Source organism: Eumetopias jubatus, unplaced genomic scaffold (assembly GCF_037043125.1).
Source record: "Eumetopias jubatus isolate StellerSeaLion01/CBP00866 unplaced genomic scaffold, mEumJub1_p1.0 scaffold_12, whole genome shotgun sequence".
Classification (NCBI taxonomy): domain Eukaryota; kingdom Metazoa; phylum Chordata; class Mammalia; order Carnivora; family Otariidae; genus Eumetopias; species Eumetopias jubatus.
The window spans coordinates 2,145,295-2,162,078 of NW_028274818.1; the positions used below are offsets into that span (position 1 = coordinate 2,145,295).

Below are 16,784 nucleotides of genomic sequence, written 5' to 3' on the forward strand. Positions count from 1 at the left end.
CTGTGTTAGCTAGAGCTGCTGTCATTCTGCTCACCGACAGCCCTGACCCGGAGAGAAGTTCATTATCACCAAACGCTTGCAGGGGAGTGAAAGGTGTGAGACACATACGCAGGGCCGGCCGCCAGGACGCAAACCCAAGCAGCCAGGCCCGCAGGCCTAGCCCCCAACTGCTAGGCACTGCTCGGAGCCACACAGAAGCCCGCCACGCTCTCCGACGTGGGTGATTTCCTCCTTCTGGAAGGTACGGAGGACCAGGACGCACAGTATTTTACAGATGGACAAGCAGAACTCAGAGACATTAGGGATTTGCTGGAGGTCAATGTGGTCACTAAGTGTCAACGTGGAAGTCCAGCCTGGTTGCCTGGCCACCAGGCCTGTGCTCCTGCCACCCACAAGGCCCCGCCATTCTCTGCACATTGGCAATTGGAGCTCGGGGCAGCAGGGCCCGGCCCAATGGCCACCTTCCCCCATGGCCCCTCCTGCCCTCCACCCCCAGAAGGGACTGTGTCATCAGACTGGGCTCTCCCAGGGTGCATCCTGGGCACAGCTCTACCCACAGGGGATGCTCTTCCTGCTTCGGGGACCAACCCAGCCCACTCAGACCTCACCTGGGCCTTCTGCTTCTTGGCCGCCACGAGGAAGAGATGGTACCGAGGGGCGACAGGAAGGCTGACGTCGTCCAGGCCAGCCGAGGGAAGCAGAAGGGCAGACAGGGTCTTCTCGGGGCTGCCCTGGTCCAGAGACTCGTTGATGAGGCTGACTGCGAGGACCTCTGGGAAAGAGAGATCTAGGTGGGCACTGGGCCCAGACTTACGGTAAGGGATGGGCTACGCATGCCCAGCTGCCTCCCCCTGCCCTGGACTCCACTCACGGTCGGTCTCCTCCTGCACCTGGGTGTTGACCCGGTGCACGGTGGCCTGCAGGTCGTTCCAGCTCAAGACGGCCCCGTCCAGCGCACGTCGCAGCTCCACCAGAGCACCAAAGTAACTGGCAGCAGGGGGAGGAGTGGGTGAGCAGGAGGGGCATCGTCAGCCGGGAGTGAGGGCACTTCTGAACACTGCTCAGCCTCCCGCTCATCCATGCTCCTGGTTCTATTCGCACCTTGTGGGTCGTTCTTTCAAAGCCCCTGTGCTGGTCTCTTCCCTGACGTCTACGTGCCCGAGCCTCCCACCGCTCAGGCTGCATACTCCTATCCTGACCTCCTGGCTCGAGACGCCATATCCTAACGACTCCCCAGAGTACAACTGCAGCCCATTCATGAAGACCAGCTGCCCCCTCACGCGTCCCTGTGAATGCCTGAGGAGCACCCCAAACCTGACCTGAGCTGACCCCCCGTTCAGCCTGTGTCTCCCAGTCCTGCCCGCTTCGGCCAACACTCACTCCAGCCTCTGAGGACAGAGATCTTGGCGCCAAACCCACACTCTCTCTCACAGCCCATATCCACACACAGCCGGATACCGTCAGATCCCAAACCACGCTCCCACTACCACCTCCACGGCCCCCGCCCTCGGCTAAGCGTCCCTCACACCCAGCCCAGAGGCTGCCTGCCTGTCCCGCCCAACCCGGGAGCCCACCCTCTCCGAGCAGCCAGTGAGCCTGGCAAACGTAGCTCGGACTGCCCCTCCGCGCTGAAACCCCTCCAGCCCCCTGGCTTCCTTCTTGCTCACAGGGAAAGCCAAGGCCACAGCGTGGTCTCTGCTGCTCCACCCTGCCACGTCCAGCACCTGTCCGGCTCCGAGCCTGTGCCCTGCACGCCCCCCTGGCAATCACAGAGGCTCTGAGGTCTCTCCCAAAGCCCCCTTACCAACGGAGTCTTCCCTAACCCCCAGCACATCCCCACCGTTCACCCCCTTGGCCCGGGCTGGTTTGGGCCATGGCGTCCTCCCTTCTAGTCCTGCCGTGTTGGTTTCTGTCTGTACCCCTCCATTAGCAAGTCGGTTGGAGGAGAGCAGGAGCCTGGTTTTGTTCACTGCTGTTTCCCAGCACCCAGGACAGTATCTGGCACCGGGGATACTCAAGCCTCCTCTAGGAAGCACGGAACATGCAGGAAGGGGGGATGACCGAGCCCCACTCCCAGGACGAGTCATGGGCCGGGCCGAGGAGCTGCGAACAGACCCAGAGAGGGGCCGGCCCAGAGCAGGGCAGCGCTAAAGGCGGGTCTCCACGCAGAACCGAGCCTTGCCTCCACCGCCCTGCCTCTGGACTTGGGGTTAAACCTCTCTCACCGCTGAGCGTTCTCTCCTTCCACCTGGGCCAGGCCCGTGGCAGGGTTCACCAGACTGCTCCAGAAGCCGCTGACGTCCCCGGCCTCCAGGGCCTGGTTGATCAGGACCACGGCCGACAGCATCTCCACGGCCACAAAGAGCTCCTCGTGGCTGAGCCCCTACAACAGGGGAGTGCCAATTCCCACGGGGCTGGCGACGGGCTTGGGGCCACTGCCATCCTGCCCTCAAGGCGCCCCTGCATCCCCGTCTCTAACCCAAGCCCCAGCGGCCTCCTTCACTCACTGACTAACCATACCTGATACCTGAGAGCGCTCCCCACGTGCTCAGTGGGCAAGCACCTCACACACAGTATCACTTGTCTTCCTAACAGGCCGGGGAGGGAGATGCCATTGAGATCCCCCTTTCCCAGGTGAGCCCATAGTCATGGAAGGTAAACCCACACTGGGTTCCAGGGCCCACACGCGACCAGTGAGCCCCACAGGCTCCTTGCTGGTTCCTAGCAGGCACCAGGAAGTGTGCAAGGCCTCGGGGGACAGAGAGGCCCCTCTGTGCCACAGCACACTCCCCAGAGGCCCTGGCCCCACTCGGTGGCTTAGGCTTCTCCTTCTTCCCAAACCCCAGCGTGAGCTGCTCCCCATGTCCGGAGCACCATCCGGTCCCCCACAGACAGGATCCCAGCAAGGAGAATCCCAGCAGCGGGGCTTACGCGCCAGGCTCATGGCTAAACGCGTGCAGTGACTCTGACCCTCACAACGATCCCATGTGCTAAATATATTACTGCTCCCGCTTCATATATGAACTGAGGGGCAGACAAGTCACTCACTTGCCCGAGGTCACAGGTCACACGGCAAGGAGGCACAGAACCGGAAGTTACCTCCCGGCACGGGTCCCATACCGCAGCTGCCCATGTGGAGACAGCGCCCTTCCTCAGGGCCAGGACCAGGGTCATGCTCTAAAATTCCTGCCGTGGGTCTGATTCTGCATGGGGCTCCTCTCTTCCAGGAAGCCTTCCCAGACTTCCTCCCAGCTCTGCTCCCTCCATTTCCTAGTCTGAAGTCCTCCAACCCTGACATCATCCCCTTCTCCCTGCCTGTGACTATCTGGACCTCGGTGTATTCCAGCCCCCACAGGGACTGGGAAGTCCATGCAGGAGGCCACCCCACTGTCTGGAGACCAGGAGTGGCGGACACAGAGCGGTGAGCGGCACGGGCTTCCGTACATCTGCGTTCGCTCCCAGCACGGCCGGCTACAGCTGAGTCGGGAGCCGTGTCCGCCTCTGCATCTCACTCTCCTTGTCTCTCAAACGGAAATCTTACCCGATAATGTTCTCACAGGGAACATTAAATGATGATTAAATGAGTGTGTGTAGAGCAGTGTCTGCTGGCTAGGGTCTACCACTTGAAGGGTCCACCCTTGCAGGAGCGCTAACACCTAGGATCTGCTAAGGATGGCGGCCCACGTCCCTCCCCAATCCCGCCCGAGGGTGCTCCGCACTGGGGGTGTGGTCTGGGGCTCACCCCTCCCCGCTGCTGCTGGAGCATCATCAGCTCGTGCTGGTACATAGTTGGGGCGCGAGGGTACACTCGAGGCAGCTGGGCCTCGGGGCACATCAGCTCCTTCACAGTAGCAGCGGCCACCCCGCTCTGGATGGCTCTGTTGATCCTGCACACGGCCTGGAGCACTGCAGGGGAGGAGGGAGAGGGCTGCACAGGCTGGGCACCCAGGGCCCGTCCCACTCTCCTGGCTAAATTGGCAACTGCTCTTCAAAATTGTTCTGCCTTGGGGCGTGTGGGTGGCGCAGTCACTTGAGCGTCTGACTCTGGGTTTCAGCTCAGGTCATGATCTCAGGGTCCTTAATGGAGCCCTGGGTCCAGGCTCTGCAGGGAGTCCGCTTGGGATTCTCTCCCTCTGCCCCTCCCCCACACCCCACATGCTCTCTCTCAAATAAACAAATCTTTTTTTTCTTTAAGACTATAGTTTTTCTTTTTTTTTTTAAAAGATTTTATTTATTTATCTGACAGAGAGAGACACAGCGAGAGAGGGAACACAAGCAGGGGGAGTGGGAGAGGGAGAAGCAGGCTTCCCGCTGAGCAGGGAGCCCGATGCGGGGCTCGATCCCAGGACCCTGAGATCATGACCTGAGCCAAAGGCAGACACTTAACCAACTGAGCCACCCAGGCGGCCCTCAAATAAATAAATCTTAAAATAAATAAATAAATAAATAAACAAATAAAGCACACAACTGTTCTGCCTTCTGGTAGGTTCAAAAGAAGTTTCTAAGTGTTTAGGAGGAAGAGGTGCTGGGTGGCTTTACAAGGCGCTGGAAGAAGCAACCTGTCAGGCCCAGAGATGGAGCAGCATGGCAGGTAGGGGTGGCCGCCTTGGTGGAGGGGACAAAACTGGCAGGAGGCTGTGGAGTGCAGCTGAGAAGGGCCGGTCAAGGGGCTCCAGGGGCCAAATCTTGCCGACAGCACAAAGGGACAAGCAACCAGCCCCAAAGTGGAGCCGTTGGGGCCACAAAGAGCAGGAGTAAGCTTGAAGGGGCTATGGGGCATCAGTGGGGTCTCGAACACCAGGGCTTGGAACATGCCAGGCAGATCTGGGCCCTGGCGTCAAGAAGGTGGATCTACGGGGAGAAATGAGGATATGAAGACCAGTCACCCAGTGTCAGCGCTGTCTTCCATCCCCCAGAGCTCCGGCCGTCAGGGGAGCACGGAAGCAGTGGAGGCCGCGCTGGGTGGGCATGGAGCCCGCCCTCCATGGGTGACAGTGTGCAGAAACAAAACCCAGACAACCGGAGGCCCAGCAGTGCGGCAGGCTGGGCGGCCAGGGAAGAGCAGCCCGTCTGGAAGGCTGGAAACGGGCAGACGAGAAGGGAAGGGAGAACCGCAGCTCTCATCTGCCTGGCTGAGTGAATGGGACTGAAGTCTAGGCTGAAGCATGGTTGGAGGAGCCCAGGAAGGCCTGCAGACGTTCAACAGAGATGTGAACAGCAGGCCTGTGCACTGGCAACAGGCAAGCCGACGACCGCAAGCGGCCAGGCCAGGGGGTAGTGCCCGCAGCTGTGACAGGCCCAGTGGCCACGGGCTTCAGCCCCGCGCTCAGCCTCGTCTCGCTCCTGCCGTGGGCGGGCTGACCCGCGGCGGGGACACGGTCACCAACCTGCTCCTCCAATAAAGAATTATATTGCACACAGTGTTTTTAAGGGGGAACTGAGTGGGATCATGCGTTTCTCTCTCATCTGGAAAACCACTACATTGGAGAAGCCAAAGGCCTCAAGCAGGTTGAAAGTGGCCACACGCAGGGGAAGTGCCCTGCAGAGAGCCACCTGCCCAGAGCCAGCCCCGCAGGATGGACCGTCACGACCCCATGGCCTTCAGGAAGCTCGCCATCCTGTGCCTCCAGGCGGCCTGGGCCGGGCAGGCAGGGGGAGAGGCCCCGCCAGCAGCAGTCCGCGGCAGCCCTACGCGGAAGCCCGCCCAGGGCCAGAGGCGGCAGTGACGCCCCGGCCGGGCCCCAGCCACGCCTCAGGGGAGACTTACTGGCTTGTTCCTGATCAGCCTTCACGTTGGCTACAGCCACACCAGCCTGGACCTCCTCCTTTTCCAGAAGATCCAGAAGGCCCAGCTCCTGGGGAGGGGAAGGGGTGAAGCCGCGGGGAGCCCTGGGCTGTAAACCGGCTCCCAGCACCCCCCGACGACCCTGCCTCGAGCCTCTGCCTCCTTCTTACCCAGCAGGCACTGACACAACCACCCGGACAACACAGACGTCGCGTCAGGGAGAAGACGAGACTGCCATGCTGAGGACCCACTTTGGCAACAGGGGAGTCTGTCACCGCCCGTCGGGCTGCCCTGGGTCCCCCCCAACCCGCTGTCAGTCTACGTCATTAAGCTTTGGGGTGATGTAATCATTCACACATGTAGTTGGCACTGCCTGAATACCAGCGGGTGCCATAGGTGATGCCCAGGCAGAGGCCTGCCCCCAGCCCCCAGCCCCCAGAGCAGAGGGCAGTACTGGAGCCTGACCTGTGCTTTCTGTTCTCTGTCTGAGCTCAGCTGTTCCAAGTACCAGTCAGCAAAGTCTCTCCGGACCCCTCGCAGGGCCAGCGCAGGGTCCAGAAGGGCCTCCAGCAGGGCACTGGGGCTCTGTCTTTCTAGCGCATCATCAACAACTTCTAGAGCCCCATGGACTGCAAAAGACCAAGACTCCACAGTGGACAACATGTGAAAGCCCAGCCCTATTCTTCCCACCGGCCCAGAGCTCCCCCACCCCGCCCCAGCCCCAAACCCTCGGTGGGATCTTGGCAACCTTCCCATAGCACCGTCCCAGACCTTCAGGACGTCCTGCCCCGAGCAGGCCGATGCCTCCTCCATCCTGAGCCTTCCAGCAGCCGCTCCCACCCCCACCCCCTCCCGCATCCATTCCTCACACCTCCCTCTCACGAAGGACCCCGGTCCGGCTGCCCCTGGCCCCAAGAGCCGGAAGGTCTGTTCTTGCCTCTGCCCCCTCCCCATGGATCTCCAGCCAAACAGAAACATCCTCGACGGGGCCACCTGTCTAGACACGGACAGCCATACAGCAGAGCACGCGCTGCTTCTTGACTTGGATCCTTCCGAGACGTGAGGGCTGGCCCAGGCGAGAGCCACCCCAGACTGCCTGATACAGAGGCTCACCCGAGAGCACCCCAAGGCCTCCCAGCCCACTTCTCTCACCGTTGACGTGGTTGATGTTGCCTTGGATCTCAGCCTGAGTCAGGAAGCAGTCGTACACGTCCCGGGTCTCTCCGCCATCCTGCACCGAAAGCAAGGCCTGGGACACGGGCTCCTCCCTGTCTCTTCTCCTGCCCCCGCATTCCTGCCCCGGGGCATTCCCAGCCAAAGGGCCGTCTGGCCAGGATTCTGGGGAACCCAGGGGCTCCAGGCTTTTGCCTTTGGCATCTCCTGTTGGTCCCATCCAGTCCGACGTCCCCGTCTCAGCCCACCCCAAACATCCAGGCCCCAGAACCCCTCCTGCCTTCTCTGAATCCTCATTACTCTCCCCGGTGCCTTCCCTCTTTCTCTGCAAGAACCCACAAGCGACACTTTCCCTCAGCAACTCTGGGGCGTGGGACAGGGCACACAGGGGTCCTGTCCGCTGCAGGTCTTCGGGGCCACCCGGCGCTCAGCACCCGAGGCTCCTCCTTACACGGGTCTGGGCACTGGAGGCCTTCTCCGCCTTGGCCTGGGCCAGTAGCTCCTGGTAGATGGCCGCCAGAGGCTCTCGAAGGTTCACCAGCAGGGCGCTGGGATTCTGCAAGGCAGCCAGGGTGCCTTCGACCACCCCTCGCTCCACGGCCTCATTGATGGCAAGGACAGCTGCGTGGACTGGGAGGCGCGCAAAAACAAGGTCAGGAGGCCAGACAAACCCCAGACCGCTGTAGCACGGCCAGCCGCAGCCGCCCTGATGTCATTCCCTTTTCCCACCCAGGAGGCCTGGCAGCCCTGCCTACTGATGAGAGGCACCCAGAATCCATCTGAGGCCCAGAGTCCTCCCGTCCTCACTGAGCCCACCCCCACCGGGCAGAGCCCAGCCCCTACCTGTAGCCTCGTCCAGCGACAGCTCATTGGCCAGAATGCCCCCGAGCTTGCTGAAGGCAGGCAGCTGGAGGCCGTATTTGGCCAGCTCAGAGGCCATGTTGCTGAGTTCCTCGGCTGCAACAACATCACAGGCACCTTTCCTCAGGACCCGAGCCCCCAAGACCCTGCCCACACAAGCGGCAGGGGAAGGGGCCGGGCTCACCTGAGAATTTCACTTTCCCATACAGATCATGTATCTGAGGGGCCAGTCCCAGCCGGAAGAGGAAGAGACTGGAAAAGAAGGGAAGGCATTGGGGCTTATTTACATTGACGCGCTGGATGCATGGGTCTGCACGAGATGCCACAGGGACCTGGACGTGGGGACCAAGGCCCCCCCGGTCCACAGGGAGTGGCATTATTGGAAGTGAGCCCGAGAAAAGTGCTACAGAAGAAACAGGATGCTCAAGAGATCGGGTGACCAGGACTTCCCAGAGAAGGGCACATGGCAGTAGCAGCTCAGTGTTCAGAGATGGGGCATCGTAAGCAGAGACCCGCAGGACCAGGCACATGGACGTGGGAAATGACGTCAGGAGGAGGCGACGTGGCAGACACAGGGACAGGTTGGTCACTTTAAGATTTAGCCACTGGTTGCTAATGGCTGGCCGTGGATAGAACCAGACAGCCGTCACCACTCCTACTAAGTGACTTGCACGCGACACCCTTGATGGGGTCTGTTCTGATTCCTCTGTGCCCAGGACACAAGTGGAAGACCCTTCCCTGCTGCCCTTTTCTTCACCCCCATGAGTCACACACACACACACACACGTGTCCACAAACATGCACATGAGGGGCGCCTGGGTGGCTCCGTTGGTGAAGCGTCTGCCTTCGGCTCAGGTCATGATCTCAGGGTCCTGGGATCGAGTCCCCAGTTGGCGGGGGGGGGGGGGGAGGGGGTTTCCCTGCTCAGCAGGGAGTCCGCTTCTCCCTCTCCCTCTGCCCCTCCCACCCACATGTGCACACACTCTCTCTTTCAAATAAAATCTTTAAAAAAACACACACATAAATCTAGACACAACTATAAAAATCTAAAGTCTCCCTCTCCTAAGAAGTGCTCCTTGTGGCCTATCTGCCCTCCTTCCTGCTCCAACGTCTGTTGCGGACTATTGGTTGCATCCACCGAGAGAAAACCGGAGGACAAAAGTTTGGGGTCTCTCACCTGAGCGCGTGGATGCAGTAGATCACCCGGGGCATGTTCTTCTTGTCATAAATGTCTGTGGTCTCCGGGAAGAAGGTCTGGAGGGGAAGCCAGCAGTCACTGCCGTTGGAAACATCGCAGCACCAGCCATAGAGAGAGGGGCTGAGGAACGGTCTTCCTCTCCCACCTGGGTGGGCTGTGTGCCCCTTTGTTGCCTGGGGCTTCTTGGTCAGTCTCCCCAGCCATTTACAGCCGGCACTGCACCCACACACTCAGTGTTAAAGAAAGGCCCTGGGGCCACATACTGAACCAAAGCCCAGCCAGACACACAGCCCTGGGCTCACCAGACACAGGCAGGGTGGTCGAGGTTATAGGACAACGGACGTATCCTCCAGGAGAAAGAGGCCCCCTGTCCATCCTAGAGACACAGCGAGCCTGTGCCCCTCGCCTTGGACTCTCGCCACACAGGTGGCCATGCTCCCGCAGAGGCCCAACGAGGCACATGCTATCAGGGACCACAAAGGGGGCAGGGCACTCATCCCTGCCTCTAAGCCAGAGGCCTCTGAGCAGTGGGGGCCCCCGAAGAGCCGAGCCCTTGGAGGCATGGCCGTGCCCCCTGGTGACTAGTGAGGTCTAACCTCAAAATCTCTTGGCTACTTTAGATTCCTAGGAGACGTCACAGTGTTCCCGCCTCACTGAGGACAGATGCATCTATTGCCCCTGCCTCCCACCAAGTCTTTCTTTACTGCCACCTCCTCAGTTCCCCAGAAGAGGAGACACACTGTAGAGTCCTAGCGTGCCCTGATGCGTCCAGTTCTCTACAATTCGCAGAGGGAACCGTGCAGATCATCCGGTCCTCCCGACAAACCGTCCATGGATCAACATGCCCCTCTTACAGTCAAGAAACATGTAAGGTCCAAAGAGCCAGATGACATGCAGGACATGTCCAGCAGGGGTCTGGGGCCCAGGCTTCCGAGTCCACCCCTGAGGAACGTGGCCTGTGGCATGCCCTTGCTTCACGCCCTGAAACTGGCAGGAAGAAGGCTAGCTAACGTAAGCCCATCTCCTGCGCCACATGGGGGCCTCGCTCACTAATGGGGACGCTGCAGCTTGGGTCAGGGAGCCTCCATCTCCCTCCACTTACCCCACCCACAGAAGGAGAGGCCGCGCCAAGCAGCGTGGTTGAGAGACAGGCAGCGCCATCAAAACCCTCTGATTAAGTGTGTTCAGGAGATGCAGGACGGTGAGGGCTGAAGGGTCCCGGGGAGACAAAGCATGCATGCGGGGATTGGGGGCTGGTGGAGAGCAAAGATGAACCCCAATCTTGAGGCCCAGTGTTACCGAAGGCAGGCCGACGTGGGCTATCGCAGACAGCCAAAAGTTGATGTTGTCCGTGTGCCGGAAGTGCAAGCCGCTTGCCTGAAAGGGAAGGGAAGAGACGAGAATCTATTTCTATGGTTCTCAGGGTTCCCTGTGGGCAGAGCCCAGACCACAGCTTGGAGGCCTGAAGGGCAGAGGGAGCCACAGGACCCTGGCCTACTGGTTTCTCATATTCCGTCCCCTGGCCCCCCAGGACAGATGGAAGCCGCCAGGAATGGCTGACTGCAGGACATTTAGGACGGAAGGCACAGATGTGGGATTAACAACCCAGGCAGGCTTCCGAGTAAAGGGGAGTCCAGAGGTGAGGCAGGAAGGAGACAAGGGCCGGGCTGGGCTGGCCATGGCGCCGGGAAGGGGCAATGGGCCCGGGAGTACCGTTACGGTGGCAGATCCCACAGCCTCTGAGTGCCAACCTGCTTAGAAGTGTCCTACCTGGGGCGTCTCAGGCCCACCCAGCAAGAGTCCCTTGCTGCCAAAGCCCGCACGCAGTGTGCGGCTGGGGACCCCAGCCCCTCCTGTTGGCCCTGTGCAGTGATTGATAGTGCCCCCTTTCATCCTCAACTGTGTCCAGGTCTGGACAGTAAATCATACGGTCACCCTACTGTCCCAGCCTTGAGGAGAAGGGGGAGTTTGAGAGGAAGCGGCTGGAAGGTAGAGACCGCCCTTCCCCACCTGGTACCGCAGCTGCTCCACATCATAGATCTTCCTCACGGGAACCACGGCGGGCGCAAAACAGTGGCCCAGCTTGGCCAGCAGCACTCCATTCCGGAGGCTCTCCTCCAGCTCCACCGGGGAAGGAAGCTCCTCCTTCAGGCAGGCCTCCATCCAGCTGAAGGCACAAGAGCAGGAGAGCGCCTGCCAACCACTCTGGCACCTACCCCCACCCCAACACAGAAGGGCCTCTGACCCCTGTGCCAGCCCCCACTCCCGGCTCCCCTCCCTGCCTGTGGTCTGGCTGCTACCACCCGACCCCAAGCCACCCTAAGCACTGGAATGGCCAGTCGTCAGCCCCTGCTTATCCCTGGAAATCTTCCCTGACAGATCCTGAACCTGTGCATCCGCGGGGAGGCCCATACCCGTTGCATGCTAGACCGTCTCTCAGTGTGGTTGGCATGATGGTCACACCCCACCGCTCACTGCTCTTACTCTGTGTGTTTTCTGAGAACCCAGGCCTGAGGGTCACATCTACACAGCTCAGAACTCGGCTTTGATGATGACGGGGGTCGTGGGGAACCCCCGGGGTTGATGGGAGGGCGCAGCACAAAGGGACAGAAAGGCCAGAGCCCTTGGAATCGGAAGAGCAGCTTTGCACACCATCTCCCCGCCCCCAACACCTCTCGGAGCCTCACTGTGTAACCTGCAAACCGAAGAGAGTGCGGCCGCCCTCCCTGCCTCAGGGGGCAGCTGCCGGGGCTGCACAGGGCGTGCGCGAGCTGACGATGTGAGCACGCTGGGGGAAGACACGTGAAGCATACTGTTACTGATGGTGGCATGAGGGGGGGGCATGGGACCTCCAAACTTCTCCATGCACAGACGCCTACAGGAAAACCTCCATCTTCAAAGAGAGCCAGTCACACCTCGCTCTATGCCTTCCCGGCCACAGACACCTGATGTCCTGTCTACCCACGCTACCTGCTTTTCTGGAGAATGTTAAAAATATAGTATTGATTAAAAGGAAAGAATGAAGCATTTTATGCTGCCTTTAGAGGCAACATCCATTTGCAGGAAACATGAGGTACAGAGGAACAAGCCGGTGGACACAAGGAAGCAAACAGACAAACCCAGAATGTAAGGCGTCTACACGGCAGACGAGCCGGTTTCTTCACCAAGTCAGTGACATAAAGGGCTGCTACGGGGAGGTGGGGCTATTCTGGATTAAAGAAGATTTAAGAGACACAACAACCAAATGTAATAGGTGAGCTTTGTTAGATCCTTATTTGAATAAGCCAACTGAAAAATACGTTATTTTTCCAGACAATCAGGAAAGTTTGAAAATGGCCAGGTGTTGATCTTCCAAGGATTAATGAATAACTTCTCTGGGTATTAGGATGGTGCTGTGGTTATTACGTGAGCAGACGTCCATACATTTAGAGACAGGTGCCGAAGAATATCGGGGGATAGAAGGTTGTGGTGCTGTCTTTGCTCACAGACAGCATGACCGTCGAGGTGGAAACTCTGAAAGAAGGCAACACAAAACCTCACACAAGGCTGTGGGACACAAGGTTAACACACAAAAGTCAGTCACTGTCCTATGCACTGTAATGAACAAGTGGGATTTGGAATTAAAAACACAATACGGTTTCCGTTAGCACCCCAAAAATGAAATACTTAGGCATAAATCCAACAAAATATGTACAAGATCTCTGAGGAAAACTATGAAACCCTGATGAGTAAGATCAAAGGAAAACCAAACTAAGTGGAAAGATACCCCACACTCGTGGGCGGGAAGGGTCTACGGATTCAGTTCGATCCCAAACAGACTCCCATTTTGTGCATATCAAGATACTGATTCGAAGGTTTGTTTTTTTTTTTTTAAGATTTATTTATTTATTTGAGAGAGTGAGAATGAGAGAGAGAGAGCGAGAACATGAGGGGGGGAGGGTTGGGGGAGAAGCAGGCTCCCCGCTGAGCAGGGAGCCCCATGCGGGACTCGATCCCGGGACTCCAGGATCATGACCTGAGCCGAAGGCAGTCGCTTAACCAACTGAGCCACCCAGGCGCCCCTGATTCGAAGGTTTGTATGGAGAGCCAAAAGATCCAGAATAGCCAACACCATATTGCAGGCAGAGAACTAAGTTGGAGGACTGACACGGCCCGCCTTAGCCGGTAATCAAGACAGTGTGCTTTCAGTGAAAGTTAGGCCAGTGGAACAGAATGAAGAGAAACAGACCCACAGAACAACAGTCAACTGCTCTTTGATGAAGGAGCAGAGCAATCCAATGGAGCAGAGGGTGTCTCTCCAACAAATGGCGCTGAACAACCAGACGTCCACATGGCAAAAGAAATAAATCTAGATGTAGACTTTACTCCCTTCACAAAAATCAACTCAAAATGGATCAACTTAAATGTAAAATGCCAAACTATAAAACTCCTAGAACACAGGGGAAAACCCAGGTGACCTTCAGTGCAGTGATGACTTTTTATTTATTTATTTATCTATTTAATTTATTTTTTTAAAGATTGTTTTTGTTTATTTTGTTGTGGTTTCAACAATTCATATGTTGATTTTTTTTTTTAAAGATTTTATTTATTTATTTGACAGAGAGAGACACAGCGAGAGAGGGAACACAAGCAGGGGGAGTGGGAGAGGGAGAAGCAGGCTTTTCGCGGAGCAGGGAGCCCGAAGCGAGGCCCAATCCCAGGACCCTAGGATCATGACCTGAGCCGAAGGCAGACGCTTAACGACTGAGCCACCCAGGCGCCCCGACTTTTTATTTTTTAATTTATTTATTGATTTTTTTTTAGTAATCTCTCTGCTCAACGTGGAGCTTGAACTCATAACCCCAAGATCAAGAGTTGCATGCTCATGCTCTCCTGACTGAGCCAGCTGGGTGTCCCTGGTAATGACTCCCTGCCCCCCCCCCCCCCCCGGGCAATGACATTTTAGACACAACACCAAAGACACAATCGTTGAAAGAAATAATTGATAAGCTGGACTTAATTAAAATGAAAAATTTCTGGGGCGCCTGGGTGGCTCAGTCATTAAGCATCTACCTTCGGCTCCGGTCATGGTCCCAGGGTCCTGGGATCGAGCCCCGCATCGGGCTCCCTGCTCCACGGGAAGCCTGCTTCTCCCTCTCCCACTCCCCCCGCTTGTGTTCCTGTTCTCGCTGTCTCTCTCTCTGTCAAATAAATAAAATCTTTAAAAAAAAAAAAAAAGCCTCTGCCTTTGGCTCAGGTCATGATCCAGAGTCCTGGGATCGAGCCCCGCATCAGGCTCCCTGCTCAGTGGGGAGTCTGCTTCTCCCTCTACCCCTTCCCCACCCTGCTCACGTGCTCTCTTGCTCTCTCTCAAGTATATAAATAAAATCTTAAAAATAAATAAATAAATGAAATGAAAAACTTCTGTTCTAGGGCGCCTGGGTGGCTCAGTTGGTTAAGCGACTGCCTTCGGCTCAGGTCATGATCCTGGAGTCCTGGGATCGAGTCCCGCATCGGGCTCCCTGCTCCGCGGGGAGTCTGCTTCTCCCTCTGACCCTCTTCCCTCTCGTGCTCTCTATCTCATTCTCTCTCTCTCAAATAAATAAATAAAACCTTTAAAAAAAAAAAACTTCTGTTCTAGAAAAGAGAATGAGAAGACAAGACACACTCTGGGAGAAAATATTTGCAAAACACCTATCTGATAAAAGACGAGTATCTGAAATACACAAAGAATGGGGCACCTGGCTGGCTCAGTCAGTGAGGTCATGCAACTCTTGATCTCGGGGTCATGAGTTTGAGCCCCATGTTGGGTGCAGAGATTACTAAAACAGACACATACACACACAACTCAAAACTCAACAAAAAAAGAACTGACTAAGGGGCGCCTGGGTGGCTCAGTTGGTTAAGCGGCTGCCGTCGGCTCAGGTCATGATCCCAGGGTCCTGGGATCGAGCCCCGCGTCAGGCTCCCTGCTCAGCGGGGAGTCTGCTTCTCCCTTTCCCTCTGCCTGCCTCTCTGCCTACTTGTGCTCTCTCTCTCTCTGTCAAATAAATAAATAAAATCTTTAAAAAAAAAAAAAGAACTGACTAAAATATGGGCCACAGACACCTTGCCAAAGAAGACGCACAGACGGGAAATAAACACCTGGAAAGAAGCTCCCCACTATATGTCATCAGGGAAGTGCAAATGAAAGCAATGAGATTCCACGGCACACCTGTTAGAATGACCAAAATCTGGACCCCTGACAACACCGGATGCTGATGAGGATGTGCAGCAACAGTTCTCGGTCACAGTTCATGGGAATGCGAGATGCTGCAGCCACTTTGGAAGAAGTTTAGTAATTTCTTTCTTTCTTTTTTTTTTTTAAGATTTTGTTTATTTATTTGACAGAGAGAGAGAGAGAGAGACAGCGAGAGCAGGAACACAAGCAGGGGGAGTGGGAGAGGGAGAAGCAGGCTTCCCACGGAGCAGGGAGCCTGACGTGGGACTCGATCCCAGGACCCCAGGACCATGACCTGAGCCGAAGGCAGACGCCCAACGACTGAGCCATCCAGGCGCCCCAGTTTAGTGATTTCTTACAAAACTAAACATACTCCTGCCATACGATGCAGCAATCATGCTCCTTGCTAATTACCCAAAGGAGTTAAAACACATGTCCACACAAAAACCTGCACACAGATATGTATAGCAGCTTCATTCATAACCGCCAAAACTTGGAAGCAACCAAGATGTCCTTCAGTAGGTGATAGATTAATAAACTGCGGTACATCCAGACAATGGAAAATCATCCAGTGCCAAAAAGAAATGAGCTGTCGAGCCCCGAGAAGACATGGAGGAACTTCAAATACATATGACTAAGTGAAAGAAGCCGGTCTGCAAAGGCTCGTACTGTATGATTCCAACCATGGAGAAACGATGGAGACGGAAGAGAGGAGTGGCTGCCAAGCGGTGGGGTGGGGGACAAAGAGGCAGAGCACAGAGGATTTTTAGGGCAGTGAAACTACTCTAAGATACTGTGATGGTGGATACATATCATTCACCATTTGTCCAAACCCACAGAACGTACAACACCAAGAGCGATCCCTAAGGTCAACCACGGACCTGGGGAGACTACGTGTCCAGGTAAGTTCATCAGTTGTAACAAATGTGCCACGCTTACAGATGTTGACAATGGGGGCCGGGAGTACCTGGGAAATCTTTGTCTTCCTCTTGTTGCTGAACCTGAAACTGCTCTAACAAAATAAAGTCTTAAAAAAAAAAAAAAAGAATGCCTCCTCTCCTGTATCAGCTAGGGGGCAGGTGCCCGGGGTGGGCGGGGTGGGCAAGCAGAAGGGTGGGACCAGAAGCGGGCAGTCCCTCTGCTCACCGCTTGGCTTCCTCCAGCCGGCACAGGTACTGATAGGCAACATTCTGTCTCCTCTGCTCATCCATCTCCTCAGCTGTGAGGCGTTCATCTGAGGAGTGAAGGGGGACAAGGTCGAGGAGAGGAGCATTAGACAAAGGGCCATAGCGCTGAAGCTTCTTCTCAGCAGACTTTCGTGGGCAACTCTGCCCGGAGACCTGAAGTACCTCTCATACATCCGTCCCCCTCTTCCTGACACCCCTGGCTCCAATCTCCGGCCCCCATCCCATAAAGCTGCCCTGGTCGGCACCCCTTAGCAGGGGGCTCCCCTGTGTCAGAGGTGCTCCCTCCTCTTTCCCTCCAGCCATCTCCTGACCCCTCCTTCCCATGTATTTCAAGTCCTTCCCTCAGGGCTCCCAGCACAGATGTCCAGGCTCCTCCACGGC

The 16,784-nt window shown here is 56.8% G+C and overlaps 1 protein-coding gene across 2 annotated transcripts in view; it reads right to left on the reverse strand.

Annotated features, from left to right (window-relative positions):
- IQGAP3 (IQ motif containing GTPase activating protein 3) overlaps positions 1-16,784 on the reverse strand; it is a 37,139-nt gene that overhangs the window by 18,513 nt on the left and 1,842 nt on the right. For both annotated transcript variants that reach the window (XM_028090304.2, XM_028090302.2), the window contains exons 2-15: positions 16,363-16,450; positions 11,028-11,184; positions 10,317-10,394; positions 8,997-9,073; positions 8,004-8,071; positions 7,802-7,915; positions 7,410-7,588; positions 6,938-7,016; positions 6,251-6,414; positions 5,768-5,855; positions 3,743-3,906; positions 2,226-2,383; positions 872-987; positions 609-772 (exon numbers count right to left, since the gene is read on the reverse strand). In XM_028090304.2, coding sequence (XP_027946105.1) covers positions 609-772; positions 872-987; positions 2,226-2,383; positions 3,743-3,906; positions 5,768-5,855; positions 6,251-6,414; positions 6,938-7,016; positions 7,410-7,588; positions 7,802-7,915; positions 8,004-8,071; positions 8,997-9,073; positions 10,317-10,394; positions 11,028-11,184; positions 16,363-16,450 — 1,694 coding nt within the window. The remainder of the gene's footprint in view (positions 1-608; positions 773-871; positions 988-2,225; positions 2,384-3,742; positions 3,907-5,767; positions 5,856-6,250; positions 6,415-6,937; positions 7,017-7,409; positions 7,589-7,801; positions 7,916-8,003; positions 8,072-8,996; positions 9,074-10,316; positions 10,395-11,027; positions 11,185-16,362; positions 16,451-16,784) is intronic.